This window comes from Dasypus novemcinctus, assembly GCF_030445035.2.
Source record: "Dasypus novemcinctus isolate mDasNov1 chromosome 23 unlocalized genomic scaffold, mDasNov1.1.hap2 SUPER_23_unloc_1, whole genome shotgun sequence".
Taxonomy (NCBI): Eukaryota; Metazoa; Chordata; class Mammalia; order Cingulata; family Dasypodidae; genus Dasypus; species Dasypus novemcinctus.
Genome location: NW_026688137.1, coordinates 659,999 through 685,893, shown reverse-complemented (window position 1 = coordinate 685,893; position 25,895 = coordinate 659,999). Strand labels below are relative to the sequence as shown.

The following is a 25,895-nucleotide window of genomic DNA, read 5'->3' as shown; positions in this document are numbered from 1 at the left end:
AACCGGACCCACCCGTACGAGACGTCACCAGCTGCTCCTGGAGAAAACCGTGTGAGGTGTCTCCTGGGACCCTCTGAAAACTTGAACTATTTCAAAATAATACAGAGTAGGGGGTGGGAGCAGGGGCCGGGGGGGGGGATCAAGACTGGCCAAAAGCAGGTACCGATGGAAGCAGGGCAGCTGGGCTCCTTGCAGCGTTTCCTCCGTCACGTGCGCTTGAGGTTTTCCGTGGCAGGAGGTTTAAAGTACGGGGTCCCGGCGCTTTGCAGGGATTCACAGCAGGCCGACTACCCCTCCGTGGACTGGGATTTTCTTCTCCATGTGCATGTATTATATTTAGAAAATAATCTACTCTTTAAAAGTGGACTGCGCAGAAGATTTTAATAGCTTGGAGGTAGGAAAGGCCTGCTGTGCTTGGGAGCTAAGGCACGTCGAGCCTCGGTGGGGGGCACCCTCCTTCCCACACGTCCACCCAGCCACCAGTCCCCCTTTTCTCCAGCTGTCCTTCCGCTGTCCGTCCACCCCCCTCCTCCCCATGCCGAGTCCCGTCCAGGCTGCAGCAGAAGCCAAGGAGCCGGGTGAGGAAGCCAGGCCCACCGTGGGGGCAGGAGGGGGCAGGCCGAGGCCGCCGTGGGTCTCACCCCACACCTGGAGGGACGGCGCTGCCCGGGAGCGCGGTGTCTGCTGAGTGGCGGGCGGGACACAGCCAGGGAGGCTGTGACCTCCCGGCAGGGCCGGCAGGAGGGGGCAGGGAACACAGCAGCAGTTGGAGATGAGGTGTGAGGGGTGGGCTGTGGTAGCCGTGCAGGCTCTGGAGGAGGCCCCCACAAGGCTGGGGGTCGGCAGGGCAGGGGGCTGCTTAGCTCCCAGCAGAGTTCCTGGCACGAGGGTGGGCCTGGCACGCAGGGTCCCGTGTGTCAGCGCTGCCCAGGACACGCCCACTGGCTTCTGGCAACTGGGTGCAAAAGCTGTGGGGCAGCCCTGCAGCCAGGCGGGCAGGACCCGTGAGCTGCCTCCTGTCCAGGGGCGCGTGGCCCCCCCCAGGCCCCTGCCTGTGGCCTGGCAGCCACCTCTGGGCCGCAGTTCGACCGTGCCACCGCCCAGCGCTGCCGCCTGGGCGCGCCACCCCGGGCCCTTGCCCCTCTCCACTTGGCCAGGCCTCCCGCCCTCGAGACGCCCTGCTGGGGCACCCCACCTGCCCCTGCCCCCAGGCAGGCCCCACGGCCGCCACCTTGCTGCCCCTTTGCCGCCAACATGCCCGCCTGGGCCGAGGCCAGGCAAGGGGGGACCCCTGGGGAGCCCCTCCTCGCCCGCTCGGCCTCCCGCTCGCCGGAGGCCTCAGGTTGGCGGCACAGCTGTGCGGCTGTGAGCGATGTGGGCCCAGAGGTCTTGGGCCAGCCCTGGCGTGGAGTCCTCGGCCACGGAGGCGGGCAGGAGCCCTGGGCTGGGCCTGCCCAGCACAGAGCGCCCTGCTCAGGGGAGGTGACAGAGGGCTGTGGGCAGTGCCCTCCCACGGCCCCATGCACCCTCAGACCTGGCCGCCCGTGCCAGGAGTGCATGCCAGGAGGCGCTGCAGCACCAGGCAGGAGGGCCGGGGCGTGCAGGCAGCTGCCACCGCTCAGGAGGACACGCTCCGAGGATGGCCGGGTGGCGGGGAAGCCCCGAGGCTGTGCCGAGGGCGGGGGCATGGTGCCCCTGACACAGCGTCCTCCTCGCTGCCTGAGGGGACGTGAGGGACAGGGGTGCGGCCGGCATGCACGTGGAGACTCCGAGCAGCCGGGGCTGGGGTCGCAGCCTCCCTGGGACCCCCGAGTAGCCTTGGAGACGGGGTGCAGTCTGTGGGTTCCTGCGGTGCTCGTCCGGGCGTGAGGGTGCCCCCGGCTGCCCACCACTTCCCCATGTGAGCCCGCGTGCCCACTGCTGCCAGGACAGGGGCAGTGCACGGCAGCTCTGCCCGGGTGCTCCTGTCACCCAGGCCCGTGGGGGCCTGTGAGACGCGCGAAAGCACTGAGCCAGTGCCCGCCGTGAGGACGGGGGACTGTAGCGGCCGGACCCTTCCTGCGGCCAGACGCTTGACCGCAGGCCCCAGTCCTCAGCTCCGCCAGGGGCTCCCAAGGGGGCGTGTGGCCAGCGCCCCGGGTGCGGGGCCCTGACGGACTCCACGGGGGTGGCCCCGCCCACCTGGCCTGCTTGAGGCTTGGTCCCCGTGACGCTGGGTCCCCTCTGTCCTGTGCGCCCCTCCTCGCCCCAGGCCCGGGCGGGTGTGGCCCTCGGAGCCTGTGCTGACCCCCCGCACGTGCTCCCGGAGGGGCCTCAGGCCTGGCGCCGTGCCTCTGCCATCCAACCACAGCCTCCGCCATCCAACCACGGCTCACCCACCTCCGCCCCCCTCGCCACGGGGCGGGTCCCTGAGGGCGCATGATGGGAATGAGCGGGATCCCGAAACCGGAAGGGCCACCCGGGCCGACGCTGGTAAGGCCGCAGGGTCCCTAGACCCTCCTTTGCCAGGTCAGCCTGGAAGGACTGCCCCGGGGCAGCAGCCATCGCGCCCCCGCCAACGCGGCCCTTCTTCTCTGCACTGTGCTCAGCGTAGGCCTGACCCGCAGGTGGCCTTGGCAAACGCGGGCCCTGTGAGCGGACGGCAGAGGGACACAGCGGCCACTGGATCGGGACAACTCGGGCAGAATGCTGAGCGCAAACGTCCCCGCATGAAACTCCAAAGCGGATGCTGGCAAAAAAAGCGTGTCCAGCATGGGGGGAAAATAGCTCGCCCAATTATCCCTGCTTAATTGTACTGAGGAGAAAACATCTAAATAGTGCGTGTTCTAATTATATCGGCGTTGCTGGGGCCTCTCGTCCCTGGCTAGGGGTGACCTTTTCCCTCAAGAGTGATGAGCGCAAGGCCAGGCACCCCCAACTGTCGCAGATAAACCTCAAACCCGCAATTATTATTATTATTTTTCTATTTATACAGCTCTCCATCTTTGCCCTCGCGCTCCGTTTTAGATCCACACGCAGCTGTTCTGCAGCCTTGGGGAGAGGGGGGTGGCGGGGGGAGAGGAGGGAGGGGGGAGAGCGGAGGACGTGGTGGGCGGCCCAGAGCCCGCGTGGCCACTCCAGCAAGCCCCTCCCGCCAGCCACGGCCCGCGGGGTGCACCCTGGCCGCACGGCTGTCAAGGTCAGGGCCGCGTCCAGGTGCAGCATTCTGGGGACAGCGAGGGGCAGCGAGGAGACGGGGGCCCCGGGCTGACGACGGGAAAGTGACGAGGGGAGAAAGGGGTGCGGGGGGCGTGAGCGTTAACAGTGGGAGCTTCTGGGGCAGGGCCCCAAGGCTGGGAGGCCCCAGGGATGCAGAGAAAGGGTAGGGACGCGCCGCAGGGCCATGGGAGGTGAGGGACACGCGGGAGTGGGCGGCAGGGTCGGCGCAGGGCCCGGTGGAGGACTGTGGAGGGACCCCTGCCCATCGCCCCGTGAGGGAGGCAGGGCAGGAAGTGGGAACAGCCGGCTACTCATGAGCCGGCGCCAGCGCGTGGCGTGGGGGCAGTAAAGTGGGTTAGACGGCCCTCCAGCTCCACAAAGAAGAGGACAGAGTGTTCTGAAGGCCTCCACTTTCTCTCTGGGCGAGAGGCACCAGCTCTCAGAGTGACCTTTGTTTGAGGTTTCGTGTGTCTGGGGCAGGGAGAAAGGCAGTGGCCGAGCCAGAAGGCCCGGGCTCAAAGCTGGGCTGTCCCTGTCGGCTGTGTGATCCTGGGCACGTCGTTCCACCTCTCTGAGTTGGAGTTCCTCATTGTAAAATGGGTTAAAAAATTCCTGTTCTTAGCAATATATAGAGCTTCGCTTTTCAAGAAGTTTTGGATCACAGAGAGGTTCAATGATGGCAGGGGAGGAATACTGGTGTGGGGTGTTATTGACAGGGGACACATGGTTGGCAGGGAGTTCTCCAGAGCATATATCCAGAGTACATAAAAATGTTTGGATATTTTCATAGTGGATACAATTAAAAACAACAACTGAGGGAGCGCTGAGTTCCTAGCCAGGGGAGCTCTATCACAGTCCCTAAAGGAACGGCAACAATCCCCCAAGTGCAACCGCAAAGACCAAAAAAGAAGGAAGATCCAACAATGAGCCCCTGATACTAATGACTATGCTTGTGAGCCTGTGCACCTGAATTAAGAACAAGGCCTAGAGCAGCAGTGTGCCTAAGAATTACCTCCTGAGAGCCTCCGTGTTGCTCAAATGTGGCCAGTCTCGAAGCCAAACTCAGCATAGTAAATGAGCTGCCTTCCCCCCAGCGTGGGACACGACTCCCATGGATGAACCTCCCTGGCGCTGAGGGATCACTACCAAGTACCAGCTGATGATGTAACTAGAAAATGACCTTGAATAAAGGGTCAACTCGGACCAGCAGAATATCTCAATCTACATATAATACCAAGAGTTAAAAATGCTTTTTAATCTGAATCAAAGGGGGAAATGGAAAGGACAAATGAGTTTATATGGCTATGAGTCTCCAAAAAGAGCCAGGAGGTTATCCAAGGGGTTGCCCTTATGCACACCTCAGCAGAATCCCAGAGACAGATAAAGCAGATACAACCGCAGGTATTGGTTCTTCTGAGGGCTAAAGAGACCCACAGGTTCTATGGTCATGGCAGATGGAGTTCAGTGCCATGTCAGTTGGCCCTACTTTGGAGTTTGTGTTTCTGTGTGATGGAGCTGGACTCAGATGTGATCTTTGTTCACAAGCCTCTCCTGTTACTTTTACTGGATCTATAGTTGGCGCTGGGATTTAGTGTATACCCAGGGGACCTGAATCTCTGGACTGACCATGTGATAGCCAGGCCCTGAGCCTCAACAGACTTCAGCTCCTACACTCTGGTTTATTGGACTTACCCCACTCAGCTAAAATGGAGTTGAAGAAGGTCAACCACCACACCAGGGAGCCAAGAGTGCCTACAGCTGACAGCAGGAGGATTGCATCCAGCATCCATGTGGAATGTAAGCCCCCTCTTGATATAGATGTGGAGTGGACACAACCATTCCAAGGTCCACAGTATGGAGGAATAGAGTACAGATTAGAGTGGACTTACTGATAATCTATTCATGAACTACTGTGATTAGTAATAGAAGAAAATGTGGCATTGGTGTGGAGAAAGTGGCCATGGTGGCTGCTGGGTGTAGGGATTGGGAGGAAGAGATGAGATGTGGGGGCATTTTCGGGACTTGGAGTTGCCCTGGGTGGTGCTGCAGGGATAGTTACTGGACATTGTATGTCCTCCCATGGCCCACTGGGTGGACTGTGGGAGAGTGTGGGCTACGATGGGTACCATGAGGTGCAGCGGTACTCGGAGATGTATTCACCAAATGCAGTGAATGTCTCATGATGATGGAGGAGATTGTTGTTACAGGGGGAGGAGTGGGGGGAGGGGGATGGGAGGTATATGGGGACCTCATATTTTTTTAATGTAATATTAAAAAAAAATAAAGAAAAAAAAAAGTAAAAAAAAAATTCCTGTTTTCCGACCTCACGGGTTGTGGAACTCTCAGATGAACTAACATCTGTCCATATGCTGGACGGGCTCACAGCCAAGCTGGAGTCGGGGAGAGTTGTGCCCACCCAGCTCAAACAGCCAAAGCTGAAGCACGGCACCCGACAGAAGGAGCAAAGGGCGTGGCCCCCGGGGGATGGAAAGCCCAGCAGGCAGGATGGCCACAGGCCAGCGACAGGGGCCTGGGCAGAAACTGGGGGACGCCCTGAGTCGAGGCTGAGAGTCTGGGGACACCCAGGTGGCGAGAGGTCACAGGACAGAGCAGCACAGGGAAGACCTGCACGGAGCGCCCCTGGGCATCTGGGAGGAAACTGCTCAGCGTCTGAGTGAGGCCGGGGGAAAACACCCGCAGGGGTGGAGGAGAAAAGGGACCTGTGCTCCCACGGGGCTGAGCAGTGTCGGCTCCACCGCCACACCGGAAAGTCTAATTTGTGGGGCAGCGGCAGCAGTGGTAGGAAGGGCCTTCCCTCCAGCAGGGGACACGCTGGAGCTCAATGTTGCTCTGGCCCTGCCGAACAAATCTTAAACACAGGCGTGAAAGGCTCAAACTGCTTCTGAGAAACTTAGCTGTATCCTTGTACGAAACTGAAGACATGTTCAGAGGAATACAAAAATACCCGGCACCTAACAAGGTAAAGTCCACAATGTCTACTATCCAATCGAAGATTACTAGGCAAGCAAAGATGCAGGGAAATGTGACCTTCCATGAGGAGAAAACCTACCCCAAACTCACACCGATGTTAGAATTAGCAGACAAGGGCATCGCGTCAGTCAGGTGTAACGTCCAAAAAGTTAAGTGGAGGGAGTGGATGTAGCTCAAGTGGTTATCGCCTGCTTCCCCTGCTCTAGGTCCCGGGTTTGAGCTCCACCACCTCCTAAAAACAAAGGCATGGAAAAACCCACTCTCAATGGGGAGTGGATGTAGCTCAGTGGTTGAGCACCTGAGATCCTGGGGTCAATCCCTGGCCCTTTATTAAAGAAAAAAAAAGTTAGTAGAGACATAAAAGGTACAAGAAAAAAAAAGCTAAATTGAACTTCTAGAGATGAAAATGACAGTGTATAAGATGAAAAGTCTACTGTGTAGAATTAATGTCAGAATAGATACTGTGGATAAAGATTACCAAACCTAAAGACATGCAATAGAAATCATACGAAATGAAACACGGAAGAAAAAAAAGAAAAGAAGAAAAAAACATCAATGACCTCCAGGATCCTTCTAGTGGCCGGCGATACGTGCACCTGGAGGCCCCGAAGGCAGGGACAGGAGGGGCGGTGGGGCAGGCAGCTCCTGAAATGGCTCCTGGCGACCCGCCTCCTGATGAGAAGAGCGAGCCATCTGCGAGGCGAGGCTACAATATTCCTCCCCCAGCCACGTGAGTGGGCTTGGACGCTCTTCCTCCCCCAGTCGAGCCTGAGATGACCTCAGCTCTGGCCGACGCCTGTCAGAGACACATTCAGATTCCTGAGCCACAAAAACTGTGAGCCACAAAGTTTTGGGGTAATTTGTTATCCAGTGATACATAGCCCAATACAAAGGGCCAGAAAAAATATTTGAAAAAAGGAATGATTCCAAAACTTTTGAAATTTGGTAGACACTATAAAGTTCAATGAACCCCAAGCTCAAGAAACATAAAGAAAACTATCAAAGCAGATCATAACCAAATTGCACAAAACTAAAGATAAAAATCTTAAAAACAGTGGGGATGGGGGAAAGGAACGTTATCCACAGAGGAACAAAGATGAGGTGATGGCAGACTTCTCACTGGAATTGATGCAAGCCAGAAGACAGTGGAGCATCAGCTGGAAAGCACTGGAATAAAAAATCCAGCTATCCAGCTACAGCCAGGGGAGAGTCCTTCAAAAATAAAGGTGAGGTAAGGACTTCTTCAGACATGCAAAAGCTCAGAAAATGTCCCCTTCATGACAAGAAATGTTAAATGAAGTCTTCAAACTGATGGAAAGCAATGCCTGATAGAAATATGTGTCTACACAGAAGAATGAGCAACACCAGAAGTGGAAGATGCACATGTAGATAAAAGAGTTTTAAAATTACTATTTATATTCCCTTAAAAGGTAATTGGCTATTTACACAAAAAGAAAAAATATTGTTGGATTTATAATACTTGCAAAATAAAACTTACAGAGAACTGGAAGAATGTGACCGTAAAGTTCTTATACTACACATAAAGTGGTATAGTATCCCTTGAAGTTGACTGTGTTAAGTTAGAGATGCACATTATAAATCCTAATACACCCCTAAAATAACAAAACTAAAAAGCTGTAGCTAGTAAATCAAGGAGATAAAAAGAATTTGTAAAAAAGAAATTCTATTACTCCAAGAAAAGGCAGAAAAAGAGGGGAAAAGGAAAAACACATGGGACAAAGAAAACAAACAGGAAGATAATATTTAACCTAATCAAACCAGTAATCAACAAATGTAAATGTTCAAAATATCCCACTAAAAATGCAGAGTATTATTATCTTGAATACAAAAACAAGACTCAACTATTTGCTGCCTACAAGAAATAAATTTTAATTATAAAGACACAAATAAATTAAAAGTAAAAGGGTAAACCAAGTGGTGTTTGCTCCAGGAATGCACGGATGGCTCAACATAAGAAAATTGATGTAATACCCCACTCATCAATAGAATGAAGGAGAACAAACCCAGATGATCATTTTAATTGATGCAGAAAAGGCATTTGACAAAATCCATCACCTATTCTTCATAAAAACACCCAGAAGATTGGGATTAGAAAAGAAATTGCTCAACAATAAAGGACATATGGGAAAACCCACGTCTAACCCAACACTCACTGGTGAGACTGAAGGCTTCCCCAGCCCCCTCCTCCGCCCCGTCCCCAGGAGCGTGCTGGACTCTGCCTCTGATTCAGCTCCTGAATCTGCACTGGCAGGCGAGCTGCCCGCTGCCCTCCATCCCTGCTGCCCTGGTCCCCAGGACAGAGCTGGACTCAGCGGGCACTCAGCCAAGGGGGGTGATGGACGAAAGTGCACGACCCTCTCTCCTGCTTTAACCCGCTCCTCGGCACAGGTTCCCAGAGGTGTCGGGGGACCCTCTGTGAAGCCCGCCTGCCCCTCAGCGCCGCCTGTGCCCGTGATGTGGGGCAGCTCCTCACCCCAGGGCCTGGGGTCGCGAGCTCACTGTTTACACCCGCGGCAGCCCCCGAGCCCCGGACAGCCCTGGCTGCTGAGGGCTGAGGCTCGGGCCGCCTCACCCTGCAGCGCTGGCGTGACCAGAGGGCGGGGGGCTCGCAGCCCTGCCTCTCATCTCTGCGAGACGGCCACGCCTGCTCAGGCCCCTGCCCCAAACGGTCCAGAAGGCATTTGCTGGTGATGCCAAGTCCAGGCCGTTCAAGCGTCTGTCCTGACACCTGGTGCACGAGGCGATGCGGCCGACAGCCTCCTGGCAGGCCCCTGCCCTCCTGCCCCCCTGGCAGCAGTGACGGCTCAGGGTGAGCAGTCCCTCCCACTAATGCCATAACCCATTTTCCCCCGAGGACCTGGTTTCTGGTAGGTTCTCAGCCTGGACTGACCGGCAGGGCCGAATGAGGCTACAAGAGGCCTGGTGTGCTGTGCGCTGCCCTGCCACCCCCAGCAGACTCCTCACCGAGGGTGGGGGCGCCCAGAGGGCCCGAGCACGGGCCTTTCACACCCAGGGCCCTTCGCCTGCCCTGCCCCCTCCCCAGGCTGCTCCCGGAAGCCTCTCAGGGACCCACCAGCGGCTGCCCCTGCCGCCCCAGCCCAGAGCACGGGGCACTGCCTGTGCCTCGAGAAAGAAGCCGCACTCGTTCCGGCCCTCTCTGGCTGTGTGGGCGCGCCTCCTGCTGGAAGTGCCGGCCTTCTTGGTGTGGGACGTGGGGGCATCGTGCGCCCTTGCAACCTGCCCCCTCGCCGCCATCTTGGCGCACGCGGCCCTGCCTGCGCCTCCGGCCACGGGGCCACCTGCAGATTGTCTTGTTCCCCGTCTCCGGCAGGGCTGAAAACCCGACCGTGGAAGGGAACGTTCTCTTCATTTTTAATTAGTGCTTGATAGTATCGCCAAGCTGTGCGTCTATGGCTGTGTAGATCTTGTGCTTCTGACGCTAACTGCGCACAGAGGACTTAAAGCCGCGTCTCCGCTCCGCAAGGCCGCGCCAGGCTGAGCAGAGGAGGCAGCCCGGGCCTGCTGCAGCCAGCCTTTCCCACCGGCTCCCCGAGGCCCAGGTGGGCCCTGACACTTCGGGGCTTAGACCCCAGGACCGAATCACAGACCCGGGTGGGAGAGGGCGCTGGAGCCAGCTTTCTTCTCGAGCGTCCCTGCCCGAGCCCACACGCCTGGGCGCCCCACACGCGTCTCGTCCACTGCCTCTCCCGGCCACGTGGGCACTCGGGGCCCCCCGGTCCTGGGCCCCCAGCAGCTGCAGCCTCTGCCACTCTCCCGCCCGGGGGAGCTGTGAGTGGGGAGGCCTCCAGACACAGTGGGCCGGGGCGCTGGGGGCCCTCCTGTCTGCCTGCCCCCAGGAGCTGCCTTGGCGAGGGCACAGGCGCAGGCCTCCAGCCCGGCTCGCCAGCAGCACTTGCGGCCGTTCTTGCCCATCCAGGGGTCTCCAGTAAAACGCACCTCGAGCTCCCCGCAGCGAGGCCCGGGTACACGCTGGCAGCCCTGTTCTCCCATGAGCAGCTGGCCTCTGCGCCGCCTCCCAGAGCCGCTGGCCGGCTTCACGGGCCTCCCTCCTCCCCTGGTTTAGAGACCAGCAGAGGCCGGGGGGTGGGGGCCGCAGCGGGGCCGAGGCCGACTGGAGGCCCGGGCGGGCCGAGGGCTCCCGACGGGCCGAGCCTGGCCGAGAAGCTTTCCTCCAGCACAGCCGGTTAGTCACGGTCCAGCGCTCTTTATCACAATCCTATTTTAAGATGCAATTAAAGCCTCTCGTTGCCAAAGTGCACGGTTCCTACTGAGAGTTTCTCTGCTAATAAGGGGGAGCAAAGAACAATGGTGGGGGCGGCCGGGTGGCACGGCCTGGCTCAGCAGACCCCGCCCTCGGACGCTGCCCTCGGGCAAACCCTGGCGGGCTGTGGCGCGCGCCACCGCGGCAGGCCCCAGGTGGCCACGCGGCTGTGCCGCCCGCCTGTCCAGCCAAGCCGCAGCCCCGTGCGGCCTCGGCCCCGCCTCTGCTCTGGGGGAGGGGAGACCCGCCCACGGTCCCCGGGAGCTGGGCTCTGGGGTCCCAGCAGTGGACGGGCAGGTGCTCCCAACTCAGGCACATGGGCCGTGCTGGCAGCAAGCGGCGCCCACTGCTGTCCACCCATGCCGACCGGAGCGTGTCCACGATGGCTCAAAGGTGGTTGTAAGGCTGGCGACAGTAGGTGCGTCTCGGCCTCGTGGGCAGCACGGAACGGTCAGCTCTCGTAGCCTCGGATGCTGTCCCATGCAGCCCCACGCCACGGCAGCTCCCACGGCGGCCACCATCCCGCCTGCGTGGCTGCCACAGCACGCTCTGCCTGGCTGCATTGCTCATCCCTGACGACGTGCACCCCACCACCAGCAGCAACAGTGGGGGGACCCCAAGATACCCAGGGGCACATTGGGAGTGAAGATGCTGGGGCAGTGGATGGGGGGTCCACAGAGCCGGGCAGAGCAGAGCCTGCGGCAGCCTTGGGGCTGCGAAGGGCAGGCAGGGGCCAGGGCTGCTCCCTTGCCCCCGGAAGGGATGGAGGGAGGGACGGAGGAAGGGACGGAGGGAGGCGACTGGGAGACACCTGGAGCCAGGCCCAGGCCCTCCAGGGACCACCACGTGCAGGCAGCACTGCACCGGGAGTGGGTGGTGCAGCAGGCGGGGCTGGCAGGCGGAGGGCACCGTGCTGAAGCCAGGGCTTGCCGCGGAGGGAGGCAGCTCCAGGGCCTGCGGGCAGGGGAGGCCGCACGGCGGGGGGAGGCCGCACGGGGTGGGGGGAGGCCGCACGGTGGGGGGGGGAGGCCGCACGGTGCGGGGGAAGGCCGCACAGGGGGGAGGTCGCACGGGGGGGGGAGGCCGCACGGTGCGGGGGAGGCCGCATAGGGGGGAGGCCACACGGCCCTGGTTGCAGCTTCAGGACTGGCCTGGCAGAGGGGCCCGAGGGGCGGCGGGCACAGTGGGGTGTGCGCTCCCTCTTGGCACTGAGGCTGGACTGGGGTGTGGCGCTGCCCCCCGCTACTGACGCCCAGGCAGGGACGTGGCCTCCAGAGTGGGTCTCGGTCCCCCAAGGTGGCACCACAGGGTGCTACAGGGGGAGGCGAAGGGCACCCTGGCCCCGGCCAGTTGATGTGCACCTGCGCTACTGCCAGCTGTCCTGATGGCCCCAGGTCAGCAAACCAGAGCGTGCCCGCCTGGACCGTGCTCGAGCCACGGAGCTCCCGGCCCGGACAGGGCGGTGGCCAGGCCAGCCAGCCCGCATGCATCCTGGGACTCGAGGTCAGGGCACGAGCTGATGAGCACCCCGAATCCAGCCCGGGGTGTGCCTGCACCCCACTCGCTGCCTAGGAACAAGACCGGGGGTGCAAAGTGCGCCGGGAGGGGGCTGTGCAGCCAGCAGCTCCCTGGCACGCTCGCTCCATCGCCGACCACGGCGCAGGCGGAAACCGCTGAGCCCCTGGACTGTGCCGCAGTGTGGGCAGCGAGCTGCCCGGGCCAGCCAATTGCCCTCGGGCCTCTGAAGCGAGTCCGTCGTGACGATGGCCTGGGACAGAAGGTCGCTGGGCCCAGGGGCTGCCAGCACCAAGGGCGGCCCAGAACCAGCGCGCCCCACCCGCGATTGTGGCCTGCGGGAGCCAGCCGCTAGCTGAGCACAGAGGTGCCGTGAAGGCCGGGTCCCCAGTTGTGCTCTCAGGACACTGGTATGGTCAGTGGACTTGGCCGACTCCCGGAGTGCCCAGAGGAGCTGGCGCGACGCTCCCCGGCCCCACTGCTGCCCTCAGCAGCGACGAAGAGCGGGACGGCTGCATTCTTATAGAAAACGCCGCGGCCGACGCCACCTGCGTGTGAAGAGTGCCAAGTGCGTTTCCGTCCGGTCAGCGCGCTTGCCCTGCATCAGGCTGCTTGCTTTCAGACCTGTTTCAGGGGACGCGGGTTCCATTACGGGGTTTTCCTTATCTTGCGACGGGAGACCCCGCGTCCTGCTGCCAGCTCTGCATCTTCACTGCCGCGTTCACTACGAGAAATCTCAGAGTGGGTTCTGCAGGAGCCCTGCTCCGCGGCCCGAGAACGGGGCGCAAGCCTCCCCCGTGCGGCGGGGCGCGTCGGCGATGTGGTTTCCAGAGCGGTTTTTAAAGGACTCTCCGCTCCCACCTGCCCCGGGAAAGGCCACCTGCTTCAGGCGCGCGAGGAGCACGTCGCTCCAGGCCTACCCTTCTCCTCGTGAGCTCACGCCCAGATGTGCCGGGAGCCGCCAGCAGCGTCCGTCTCCAGCGCAGGAGAAGCCATCGGGGCACGAGGGGCTCTGCGGCAGCACAGCTCAGGACGACCACGGCGCGGGCCATGGTGCGGGCCATGGGCACGACCCAAGAGTGGCGCCAGGCTCCACGAAACCTTTTGCGGCCGGCTGCTCTGTAAACGCAAAGCTTGCTGAGCAGTGCCGTGTGCACGGCGCCTGGGGAAGCAGTGTGGCCGGAGGCTCTAGAGGGTTCCGTGCACCGCAGGCCAGGAATGCACTAGGCGTCGGCCCCCGCAGCAGCACAGCCTGTCCCCCAGATGCTCGTGGCCCACGGCGCAGGTTGTGTCCAGCCAGGCCACGGGCGGGACCCAGGCCCTCGCTGGCCTCGGTTTCCCCGCCTGTCAGACGGAGGTGGTGTCCTCTTCCAAGTCCCGGAGTCCAGTCCAGATGTGCTGGGCTGTCGCGCAGTGTTGGCTCTTACAGTGCCCAGGCCTCCGGCCGGCCGTGGGTCTCAGTGGTCCCCACCTCAGCGGAGCAGGGCCCAGGGGGGAGGGGGGAGGGGGTGGGCCACCTGGGCCGGGGGCGGCTGGGCTCTGCATGGACAGCGCCTACCGGCTTCCCCGATGCTCGCGCGCCCTCGCCCAGCCACCCCGGGTTGAGCTGAGCAGGGACAGAGACGGGATGAGAGCCTGGAGGACGGTGTCCTCTGCCTCGGCAGGAGGGGGCCCGGGAACCCCAGGCGGGCACGCGGCAAAACCTCCCTGGCAGCAGCTGGGGTGCCTTGAGGGGCCGTGTCCCCAGGAAGACCCTGCCTGTCTGCCCACCTGCCCGCCGGGGCCCACTGCCCCGGGGGAGGCTCAGGGGTGCCGGAGCAGCACAGGCGTCCAGCGGGAGGGTTGCCGCCCGCCCCGGCTCCAGCTCCGCAGGGCCAGCCCCTGGCCAGGCTCTGACGCCCGCAGCCACCTGGTGGGGACATGCTGGGGACACTTCCCAGGGACGGGCAGGGGCAGAGCCCGGGGCTGTGGGGTACGGGCTCGGCCTGGACCCTGAGCCTGGGGTCCCGCTCCTACGCCTCAGGTCCCGCACACCCACCTGTCCCTCTCCTCGGGGCCCCGTTCTTCGCCTTCACGTCCTTGAGCCAGCGCTGGGGAGCCCCCTTCCCTGGCCCCGCCTCACAGGGGGCGACGACCCTCGGGAGCTGCGAGTCTGCGCCTGGGGGGCCGCCCCACAGAGCGCGGGCATCTGAGAGGACCACGGGCATCCGAGAGGACCGCAGACAGCGTGTGATTTAAACGTTAATTACACGGCGCGCTGTACAGTACGATGCCCTCAGGTGTTTATTTCCAAAGAGCATTTGGGAGGAAAAAGGGAGAATCTAATAAAGCAGCTTTGTGAGGCATTGCATTAAGGAGTAATCACGCCACTAAATCACCAGGCCGGGAGCGGGCCTGCTGCCCCAGCGCTCCAGGCTCCCGGCCCGCCGAGCTGCTCCTCCTTCCCAGGGCCCCGGGCTGCCCCCATATGGCCCCTGGAGAGTGTCCACGCAGCAGGGCTGGGAACGGGGCCTCTGAGGGGCACAGCTGCCGCCACTGCCGCCCTGGAAACGCTGCGGACCTGGCAGGCTGGGCACCTGTGCCACCACGCATCTACCTGCCACCCCCTACTCGCCTGTCCACCCACCCGCTCGCTCACCTGTCCATCCACCCGTCCCCTCACTCGTCCATCTGCCCGCCTGCCTGCTCACCTGTCTGTCCACTCATCTTCTCACTTGTCTGTCCATGCGCCCGCCTGCTCATCTGTCCATCCACTCGTCTGTCCACCTGCCCACACACTCATCTGTCCGCCCGCTCACCCCCCCCCCATCAGCTTGCCCGTCTGCCTGCCCCACGGTCACATGGCACACGCTGAGCCCCGCCGGGTGCCTGCCCCACGGTCACATGGCACACGCTGAGCCCCGCCGGGTGCCTGCCCCACGGTCACATGGCACACGCTGAGCCCCGCCGGGTGCCTGCCCCACGGTCACATGGCACACGCGGAGCCCCGCCGGGTGCCTGCCCCACGGTCACATGGCACACGCTGAGCCCCGCCGGGTGCCTGCCCCACGGTCACATGGCACACGCTGAGCCCCGCCGGGTGCCTGCCCCACGGTCACATGGCACACGCTGAGCCCCGCCGGGTGCCTGCCCCACGGTCACATGGCACACGCTGAGCCCCGCCGGGTGCCTGCCCCACGGTCACATGGCACACGCTGAGCCCCGCCGGGTGCCTGCCCCACGGTCACATGGCACATGCTGAGCCCCGCCGGGTGCCTGCCCCACGGTCACATGGCACACGCTGAGCCCCGCCGGGTGCCTGTGGGCCAGGCCTGGCCTGGGGAGAAGAGAGGACAAGTGGTCCCTGAGCTCACGGGCGTGGGAGCTGGACGGGGGGAGCCCCAGGGGTCGGGGAGCCTGCGGAGGGGCCCGGAGCAGTGACAGCCTTGGTGCCCAGGCTCAGCCTTTCGAGACGCGAGAAGGGAGGGGAGATGCCCGGCTGGCAGGGGCACGCAGCCGGGCAGGCGTGGCTGTGGCAGGCCTGGCCAGGTCGGCCGGCACGTTGAGGGCAGGTGAGTGTGCAGGTGGGGACGCGCAGCTCCTGTCCACGTGGCTGTGATCAGTGCGGGGTGCGCAACCCGGGTCCCGCCTGTGGGCTCGGGCTGGAGGGCGAGGCCTCGGCCTGTCCAGAGCTGGGTCGCAGGGTCGGCGGTGCAGCACCCCCGTGCCTGGGCACGGCCTCCAGCTGCGGGAGAGCCGGGGGCTATGGGGGGCTCAGTGCCTGGCTGCACAGCGGAACCCGCGGGCCAAGGGTGCCAGAGGCCAGGTGCGGCGCTGGCCGCGGCCAAACGGGCCGGCTTGCCGGCTCAACGCTGCGGGCCACAGTGCTGACCCAGGACCACTCCGTGGGCCTCTCAGGACCCGGCCAGGACCTGACTGTCCTTCTCCAGAGGGCGCTGACTCGGGACGGGGCAGTAAGGTCCTGCCGGCCACCCGCCTTCCCAGTGTCCCCAGAGACAGCCGGGTGCCGGCACGAGCCCATGACGCCCCGCGACCAGGGCCGCCGAGGTGCGGGCGTGCTCGGGGCCGCCCATCTTTTTAGGGGTGCTCTTCTTCTTGTTTTATTTTATCATCTTTTATTTATTTCTCTCCCCTTCCCTGCTCGCCCCCAGTTGTCTGCTCTCTCTGCCCATTTGCTGTGTGTTCTTCTGTGACAGCTTCTATTCATATCAGTAGTACTGGGAATCTGTGTCTCTTTTTGTCACATCATTTTGCTGCATCAGCTCTCTGTATGTGCGGCGCCATTCCTGGGCAGGCTGCACTTTCTTTCGTGCTGGGCAGTTCTCCTTCCTTGTGCGTGGGGCTCCCCTACCTGGGGACACCGCTGCGTGGTACGGCACTCCTTGCGCGCATCAGCACTGCGCATGGGCCAACTCCACATGGGTCAAGGAGGCCTGGGGTTTGAACCGCGGACCTCCCATGTGGTAGACGGGCGCCCTAACCACTGGGCCAAGTCCGCTTCCCTAGAGGCGCTCTTCTTAAAGCAGCGGCGTGTCCATGTGACTGTGGGGTGGCACCTGCTGGCGCTGGGCTCCTGCCATCTGTCTGGCTGTAGCATTCTCCCGAGGATGCTCCCTCGTTAACCTGCAAACCGACGTGCCGTGCGTGGGCAGGGCAGGAGGAGGGCTCGGCCCTGTTCACTGGCCCTCAGGGCAGCGCAGGGTTCCCACACCTGGGGGGGGGAGGGCGGAGTCTGCATCCTCGAGACGCACCTGAGGCCTGGGAGCCTGTAGCCGCCACAGGCGTCCCTTGCTCGTATGCTCAGCAGCTCCGACCTGAGGTCACCTGCTCGCCCTTCCAGCCCTGCCCCGACATCTCCGGGGACCCTGCCCTCCGTCCCCTCAGCCGTCTGGGCGCACCGTGTGCCTTTCGCGTTCCATCTCCATGGAGTCCTGCTTGTTCCAGAGGAAAATGGCATTTGCAGACCAGCTGGCGCTGTCACCTCAGGCGTTGGGTTGTGTGGCCTCGAGGGACGGTGCCTGGACAGGACCTGACCGCTGCAAGGGGGGCAGGGACAGAGGCTCGGCAAGAGCAGAACCCCTTAGCGCCCCGCCCTTCAGGGGGCAGGAGGACGCACCCCAGAACCCGAAGGCCGGGGGCCCGGCGCCAGGGGAGGGGTCTGAGCACCCAGAGAGGCTGTGGCTGCGCTGCCTCTCCAGGGCTCGTCAAGCCCGCGCCATTTATCCGGCCCACCATTCCCGGCCAGCCCCCCAGAGCGCCAGGACGCGTGGGGCTAGGGCTGTCCGTGAGCCTGAGGGGGACAGGTGGGCACAAACGCAGGCTGGGTGCCCCCAGCAGGGGCCCAGGGCCCAGGGGGGCCCTTTCTGGACACTGCTCTCGAGGCTGGTGCCTGCGGCACAGGGGCTGGTGCCCACCCCTCCCAGCTGGGGCCCGCTGGCCCGGCCTTCTGGCTGGAGGCGCAGGGCTGTGAACCAGCATCCTTCAAGGTCCCTTCCCCTTCAAAAGGGCACGGCACATCACACGTTGTCCAGCTCGCCGTCCCAGGAGTCCGGAAGCTTCTTCCACAGAAGGCTGGGTGGTCCCGACTGCCCGGGCATGGGGGTTTCAGCCTTGCCGCCCTGCAGACGCAGCCCTGCTGGTCCCCCGCTCCTGTCCCCTCCCTCGGCCGGGCCGTGAGCCCAGAGCCACCCTCGACGTTCACGGGCCTGCATGCGAGGCGCAGCGCAGACCCATCCAGAGCCTCTGCCTCCGGCTCGCGGCGTCACCCTGGCGCTCCCGAGCGAGCCGGGCATCCACCAGGATTGTCTAGCGCAGCTGCCCTCCCGACCGCCAGGCCCCTCCTGCTCCGCAGCCCGGGAGCCTGCGGCTCTGCCCCGGCTGGCGCCGACAGAGGAGCTGCAGCTGTTCCGTTCCACTGAAGGCCTCCATGAGGAGACACGTCTCCACCCAAACCCACGCCGGCGGCTCGGTCGTGGCCGCGTCTCCTGGGCGCACGGCGCCTGGGCCAGGCGCTCCCTGCGGCAGCCCCCACGAGGCCCTGTGGCTCGCACTGACCCCCGGGCAGACTGCACCTCTGCCGCACTTCAGTCCAGAGAAGCCGGGAGGTCTGGAAACGTGCTGCGAGCTCTTGGGGCCCCAGAGCGTGGGGTGCCGCCGCGCCTCGTCTTAGAGGAGGAGGGCGCGCTGGCCTGTGTTTTCTCTGTTCTGGGAGCAGGAGGTGCTCGCCCCAACAAGCCCTGCACTCCGTCGCCCGACTTCCTCAGGAGCAGCTGCTCCCACCCCCAGGCACAGGCTGACATGCAGACGCACCCTCGGACGCAGCGGACGCCACTGCTCTCTGCACCTCGCCCCCTCGGCCTCGACGTGCGGGGCTGGCACCGATGACGCCTGCCGCCCCCCGTGCTCGACCAGCCTCTGAGGACCCACGGGAAGCGACAGGCTCTGGTGGGGGCGGCAGGGAGCCCCCAGGTCTGCCGCCTGCTGTCAGGGGCCTGATGCCAGGCGCGGGCTGGCGGTGACATGGTCACTGGGGCAGGAACGCCTGTGACATGTGGACGGTGCGTTCCAGAAGGCGGCCTGCGGGCACCTGCGCTGGGACGGTGTCCTCAGGCCCCCGAGGGCCGTGCCCTGCCCGGCCCAGCCACCCTCTGCCAGCAACGCTCGGGGCGGAGCTGCCCGCGGGCTTCTGCCCTCAACCTGCCCCAGCTGAGCTGGGAGAAGTGGAGGATGCCAGGGCCATGGAGGTGGGGCCCGGAGGTGCATACTGGGTGGTCCAGGTGCTGACCGCAGCTACATCCCAGGACCGCGCAGGCTGAGCGCGGCACTCGGCAGGGGCTGGGCGCCGGGGGAGGTGCTGGCCCAGGGTCCGAGGATCCTGGCGCTCCTGTGGGGGCGGGGAGGCCGCTGTGGGCCCTCCCAGCTGTTCCCGCCTGCAGAGCGCCCGGCTGCACCGTCCGCGCCACCTGGGGGGATGGGATGCTCCTAGCTCCCTAATCCCTGTTGCCATGGCAACCCAGGAACCCACCCGCCCCATGACAGCTGCTCCAGTCCAGCTCTGCTCTGGCAGAGATGAGGGTCCAGAGGGTTCCGACAATGCAAAGGAGACCTCTACAGTGGGCATCGGCCCTTCCTGGCCCCGCCCCTGTGCTGGGTGGGGGGTACAGCACAGGGGCAGAGGGGCTCTGCGGCCATGCTGGCCTGGTCCCCTGCCATGTCCACACCGAGGGCAGTGCTGGCCCCAGGGGGCCGCAAACGTGCCTGCAGCCTGGCTCCCTGCGAGGCTAGGAGGGCCAGGGGGCCTGGTGGGCAGTGCAGGAGCTGCCGTCCATGGCACGGCCGAGCCCATCTGCAGGCTGCGAGCGCCTGCCCGTCCCTGGAGCCGTGGCACGGCGCATTCCCTTAACTCCAGGCTTGTGCCTCTGCAGATGCACGTGGCTGCCTCCCTCGTCCGTGGCCACCTCAATGCGGTGCCGCCACTCCCGTCTCACAGACCAGGGGACCTGCCCTGAGGCCACACGCAGCCAGCGGCCGAGCCGGACGCGATGCCCCCTCATCTGCCGCCGGCCTCCAGCCGCCCCACAGGCCACGGGCTGACAGGTCCCAAGATGGCCGCAGCGCAGCTGGGGCCGCAGCGCCAACTCCTTGCTGGCGTACTTGGGCTCGTGGGCCACGGGGAGGGCGAGCAGAGGGGGCGTCCTTGAGAATAGCAGGCGCGCACGCGGAAACGGGTGGGGGGGGAAGCGGGAGCCGGCCCTGCCCACGTGCGGCCAGCAGGGGCTGCCGCCTGCGGAGTGGGGAACGGGTGGGCAGGGGATTTGGAGCTGAGGTTCCTTCGCTTCCCCCGAACGGCAGGGCAGCCCCGGGGCAGGCGTTCTCCACCCACGCTGGCAGCGAGGGGCAGGTCCGGCGGCGGGAGACTTCCCCTCGCGCACAGCGCCGTGGGCCGGCGCCAAGCCCTCAATTACCAGCGCACATCTGCAGAACCCGCTCGCCTGGAAACCAGGCGCAGCTATTTCTAACTCTGCCTTCAGCCCCTTCCTGCCTGCAGGACCATTTTGGGGAAAATAAAATAAGCTCAAGTACCCAGGAGGCTCGGTGTGGCGTGACCCCGTCCCAGCCTGATGCGGTCGACGCCGTGGTGGGGTGGCAGGGGAATTGGACGCCTCCCTGACGCGGCCACCCCCCCACCACCTCCCTGGACTGGACAGGCTCCCACTTGGCAGCTGGAGAGCCTACCAGGGCCCAGCAGTTCCAGACAAGCTCCACTACAGCTGGGGACACTGAGCCCACGGAGTGAGGAGACCTGGCGAGGCCGTGGCAGAGGCAGGTGCTGCACGGAGCAGGACGACCCTGCAGCCCCTGCGACGCCCTGTTGTGTCGGACCCGAGGGGCAAGATGGGGACGCCGGGTGCACGGGCCAGGAGGGCCCAGGGCCGTGCTCACATGCGTGGCGGGCAGGAGCTGGTGTCAGGGAACCAGAGGCGCCTGCCGCTCCCTGCATGGCCCGGGCAGCCTCCAGGCCAGCCGTGCAGGCACCCATGGCCTGGCCCCACGGCTGTAACGGACACTGGCGCGTGTCCTGCCTGGGAGGCGCTGGAGGCCGCAGTGCTGCACCCGAGCGCAACCCACGCCCACCTCCTTCCGCTCTTGCTCGTTTCCGCCGGTCCACACGCACCGGGGTCTCAAGGGACAGGGCTCTCGAGGGTCCCCTGCGCTGGGGCCCCACAAGGCTCCACGGAGAGCTGTGCCTCCCAGCCTGCGAGTGCTGACGGCACAAGCGGGGGGCGATGCCACAGGCTGCACGCGCTCGCCACCCACTGCTCTTCACAAGCCCTGCAAACTCCCGGGAAGATGAACGCGGTTAGGTGCCGGCTGCTCTGGGTCCACGGGACCTGACGCGAAGCGCACACGCTCAGTGTCTCGGGAGTGCGGCGGTGGGCGAATGAGGAAGAACTCTGGAGAACCCTGGAGAGACGCTGTGGCGCCGCAGGGGACAGCAGGCCGTGCGCCCGAGGTGCCGCTCTGCTCACAGAGACGCTGGCGAACACAGAGCCGCAGGCCGGACGTCGCGAGCGGGAAGCCTTGGGGTACGGCAGGGAGACGGCGAGAACATTCCGCAAGCTGCCCTCCCTGCCCGGCACGCTGCGCTGCACCACCTCCTCCGGGCAGCGGGAGAAGCCATGCCCTGCGCTTGGCCCTTCTGGGGCTCCCTGAGCCGCGTCGGGCCTGGCAGCGTGGCCACCGCCCTGAAGCGCTGCGCCAGGGTTCCCGCTGAGACGGGAGGGGCAACTGCGTTCGCAACGACCAACGAAGAGACACGACGTTTTGTTTGCTGTTGTTTGGCTCGCAACACAGGGGTCACTCTCTTTTGTGATAAAAAAACTCAAAGTTACTCTTGGCTTCTACAAAGACATCCATAGTCAGGCAGGCTGGCCGCTGCCAGGCTGGACGCCCATTCCCAGCGGTGGCCCTAGCTCCTGCCCGGCCCTGCCCTGTCTCCTGCACTGGGCCAAGCACCACTGCATGTCTCGGTGGAGAGGGACGGCCCCTTTCCCCAGCACACAGCGCTGGCTGCTGCCACTCACGGCACATGCTGTGGGGCCACTGCCTCGCCAGCCTGGCCTCGCGCCTGCACGGAGCAGACCTGTGGCCAGCCTGGAGACCCTCCTCCAGGAGCCCCTGGCCCGCCCTGGCCCATGACCTGCCAGGGCACCAGCAGCTGCAGAGGGGAGGGGGCAAACGCAGGCCGACGCCTTCGTGTCCTTGCCACAGCACGGTCTGGCTCGCAGGAGCAGCCAGGGCGTGTCCAAGCGTAGACCCGAGACCTGGGCCGCACAGGCACGCGAACACTGCCTGCAGGGCCCGAGCTACGCCCGCTTCCTCCGTCACTCCCTTCTGTTGGTGTCACGCGCACCTGACCACTGTCTACCACGTGTCTCGGCAGCACCCAGGGGCTATGCCCCACCAAGCCTGAAACGGCGTCCAGCGTCTTCTGGGCACCATGGACTTGGAAACTCAGCCCAGGCTCCGGCCACCGCCCCAGGCACAGGTGCCCGCTCAGGGGTAGGCACTGCAAGGGGCGGGCGGAGGGCACGGCACGTGGGGCCAGGGCTGAGGCCGGGAAACGTGGGCGGAGGGCACGGCGCGTGGGGCCGGGGCTGAGGCCGGGAAACGTGGGCGGAGGGCTCACCTTGAAGAGCAGGCAGTCGGCCTGGCGCTCGGCGTACATGGAGGTCAGCCGGTACTGGCTCTCCGTGGTGACGTCCACCTGGTAGCCCGTCAGCGCGTAGCACACCTTCCGGAACTCCTGGATCTTGGCCTGGAAGACCTCCTTGAGCCGCTGGTTCTTCAGCTCGGCACTTTCCACCTGCTTCTTCAGCTCTGCAGGGGCGGAGGGAGGCAAGGAGCTCGTGGGGGGCGCCAAGCATGACCCCGCCCCCATGCCCACGCAGCAAGCGCGTGAGCGTGGGGGCCAGGCCAGGACCGGCTCGGCTGTCCCCTCGGCGAGCCCGTGGCGCTCACAGCCACGACCGAGACCCGCCCTTAGGCGCAGTGGCGACAGAGGGCCACCGTGACAGCTCCCGAAGCCGAGGCCGAGGCGGGCGCCCCCGCGCTGAGCCCGGCCCCACCCTGGCCGCTCCCACAGGAGCCACTCTCGGCCGCCAGGGGCCAGACTGCGGCGCCCGGGGACAAGGGATGGGCCTGCCCTGCTCACAGGCCACCTCTGGAGAATGTTCTGGGGAGATGCGCCGACTGGGACTGAACCCGGGACCCCGGGACCCCGGGACCCCGGGACCTGGGCCAGGGTCCCATGCCCGAGTCCGTGTCTGTGTCCTCACGGGGCCAGGAGGGTCCAGACCACGGGCCAGGAGCCCCACCCACTGCCTCCTGGAGGGTGACAGGCACGGAGCAGGCGCCTGTGGGTTGCGCAGGCTCCTGGCCGAGCACGGGGACGGCACCCGCCCCCCACCGCGTGGCTCCGCTGACTGTTCAGGGCCCAGAGGACCCCAGGGCATGCTGGGAGATGCCGCTGTGCCAGTCACCAAGGGTGCATGGAGGATTCTGACGGCGTCTTCCGGTCCTTAGCCCGGGTGCACCTCGCTGACCAGGGGCCTGGCTCTCCCCAACCCAGGCACGACGGACACAGGGACGCCCTCCCTCCCTCCAGGGCCCGGCCCGCCCCTTGCCAGCTGGACGCCCCCTTGTCCAGAAGCCGTCCTCACGGTGGTGAGGGGATGGGGCCTGAGAGGGGGCAGACAAGGTGACGTCAGGGCCCACGTGGCAGAAACAGAGTCGTGCTTGTCCACGCCACAGACAGGCGCCCCGGGCCCGGGCCCTGCTGAAGAGGGTGCACAAACCCCGGCCGGCCAGCGGGACCGCGGCTCCAGCCAGGCGGCCAGGGAGCCCCTGGGGCGCGATGCTGGAAGAGAGGCCGCGTCAGGGCCCCATCCGCCAGCTCCTCGGAGAGCGGAAAGAGCAACGGCGTCGGAGAGCGGAAAGAGCAACGGCGTCAGAGAGCAAGTGGGAGCTGGGGCGGCAGGGTGGGCATGGAGGGGCGGCAGGGTGGGCACGGGGGGGGGGGGGCGCCGAGAGGCCAGGGACAGAGCCCGGGTTCTTGGGGGCTGCTGCGGGGACGAGGGGAGGTGCTGGAGGCTGCGAGGGCCACGGCCGCCCTCCACGCTGGCAAGCACCCAGGGCCATCTCACTTGCGCAAGCCCTCTCAGGGTCACAGCACCCCCGGGAGGCGGGAGCGCTGCCCTCCCCGACCCACGCTGGGGGACCTAGGCCCAGGGAGCTCCAGCGTCAGGCCACGGCCGCGGGACGCAGGGGCAGCGCTGGGCCGCCTCGGCGTCTAGGCCTGAGGGGCAGGGCAGAGCAGGCGACGAGCCCAGATGTGCCCCTGGTAGGCAGATGGGCCACCTGCCGGGGAGCACACAGCTGCCCAGGAGCACACCTGCTGTGCGCACACACCTGCCCGGGAGCAGCACACACCTGCCCGGGAGCAGCACACACCTGCCCGGGAGCAGCACACACCTGCCCAGGAGCAGCACACCTGCCCAGGAGCACACACCTGCCCAGGAGCACACACCTGCCTGGGAGCAGCACACACCTGCCCAGTAGCACACACCTGCCCAGGAGCAGCACACACCTGCCCAGGAGCACACACCTGCCCAGGAGCACACACCTGCCTGGGAGCAGCACACACCTGCCCAGGAGCACACACCTGCCCAGGAGCACACACCTGCCCGGGAGCAGCACACACCTGCCCAGGAGCACACACCTGCCCGGGAGCAGCACACACCTGCCTGGGAGCAGCACACACCTGCCTGGGAGCACACACCTGCCCAGTAGCAGCACACACCTGCCTGGGAGCAGCACACACCTGCCCAGGAGCACACACCTGCCCGGGAGCAGCACACACCTGCCCAGGAGCACACACCTGCCCGGGAGCAGCACACACCTGCCCGGGAGCAGCATACACTTGCCCAGGAGCACACACCTGCCCAGTAGCACACACCTGCCTGGGAGCAGCACACACCTGCCCAGTAGCACACACCTGCCCAGGAGCAGCACACACCTGCCCGGGAGCAGCACACACCTGCCCGGGAGCACAGCCAGGAGGGCGTGCACAGCGGTGGGGGCACTGCTCTACAGGCGCTGAGCACGCTGCCCCACGTCCCCCAGCTCACCGGGGAGGAGATGGCTTTCGCCCTCTCCCCCCGCCCCTAATCTCCATTTCAGCAGCTTCCTGAGAACCTGAAGCTGTCCAGGTGTGTTGAGGAGTGGTCACCTGGGCTGGTCACCTGGGCGGGGGGGTGCCCAGCCCTTCCTGGGTGAGGACAGCATGCGAGCCCTGTGCTGGCACGGGGGGGACATGCACCCCGGGACGCTGACGGCCGGGGACACTTGCCAGCCGCCTCCGTGAGGGCACAGCGTGGCGCTGGGACCACCGTGGCTGGCAATGCTGAGAGCAGAGCTGGGCCCTGCCGCATCGCCGCGGGAGACCCCGCCAGCCGGTCCAGGCACCCATGGGAGCAGCCCTCGGTGCTAAGCAGGATAGAGAACAGGACTGCCAGGGAGCGGAAGCCTCCAGGAGGAGAGGCGGACATGGAACAAAGGGCAGCTTGGAGGAAAGGCCGGTGCAGGAAACGGAAGGACTTAGAGAGCAGCAGCAGCAGGCGCCGGAAGGAGAGAGCACAGAGCACTCGGGGAACGAGAGGAGTTTCTGGAAGCTAAAAATACAGTTGTAGTCGTAAGAAGCACCCCTCCAAGCAGCAGAGATGAAACAGGAGAGCCCGGGAACCCCGACATCCAGCTGGCGGAATTCCAGGAGGGGAGATTAAAGAGTGCAGACAGGAAGAAGCCGCCGGTGACATCAGACAGGAGAACGCCTGGGGAGAGGCCGGTCGGGGCGCTGTGCACACGGGCAGGCTGGACACTGGAGCACTGCGGGCGAGGGGAAGAGGCCGAAGCTTCCAGAGGCGAGGAACCCCCAGTGTCGCACGCCTGGGCACCCGACTTCTCAGGAAGGAGCGGGGGGCCAGGAGTGCCGGGCTCAGCCGGGCGCTGTCAGGCAGGAGGCGGGGGCACCGCAGAGCCCCAGGAGCTGGCCTGGCCCCTTCCCCTAAGACACGAGGCGACAGCTGAGCAGGACGGGAGGAGCTCAGGGCCCCCGCGGGGGCGGCGGGCTGGCTGGGCTGGGAGGCCGCACCCCTGCCCTGGCCCCGGCACGGGCAGGCGGCTGTGGTGAGCGGCGTTGAGGAGCACGAGGACGAGGGCGGGAATGGCACGCGGAGAGGGAGGCGGCCCCGCCGGGCACAGGGCAGACCCCTAGAACAAGCCCGGAAGATGACCTCCCACCACCGCCAAGCCCGCCAGCGCCGCACAG

At 64.8% G+C, this 25,895-nt stretch overlaps 1 protein-coding gene across 1 annotated transcript in view; it reads right to left on the bottom strand.

Annotated features, from left to right (window-relative positions):
- The window catches only part of LOC131277447 (mitotic spindle assembly checkpoint protein MAD1-like), a 65,855-nt gene that overhangs the window by 8,387 nt on the left and 31,573 nt on the right, over window positions 1-25,895 (bottom strand). Inside the window, exon 3 of the mRNA XM_058292473.2 lies at window positions 22,197-22,387. Coding sequence (XP_058148456.2) covers window positions 22,197-22,387 — 191 coding nt within the window. The remainder of the gene's footprint in view (window positions 1-22,196; window positions 22,388-25,895) is intronic.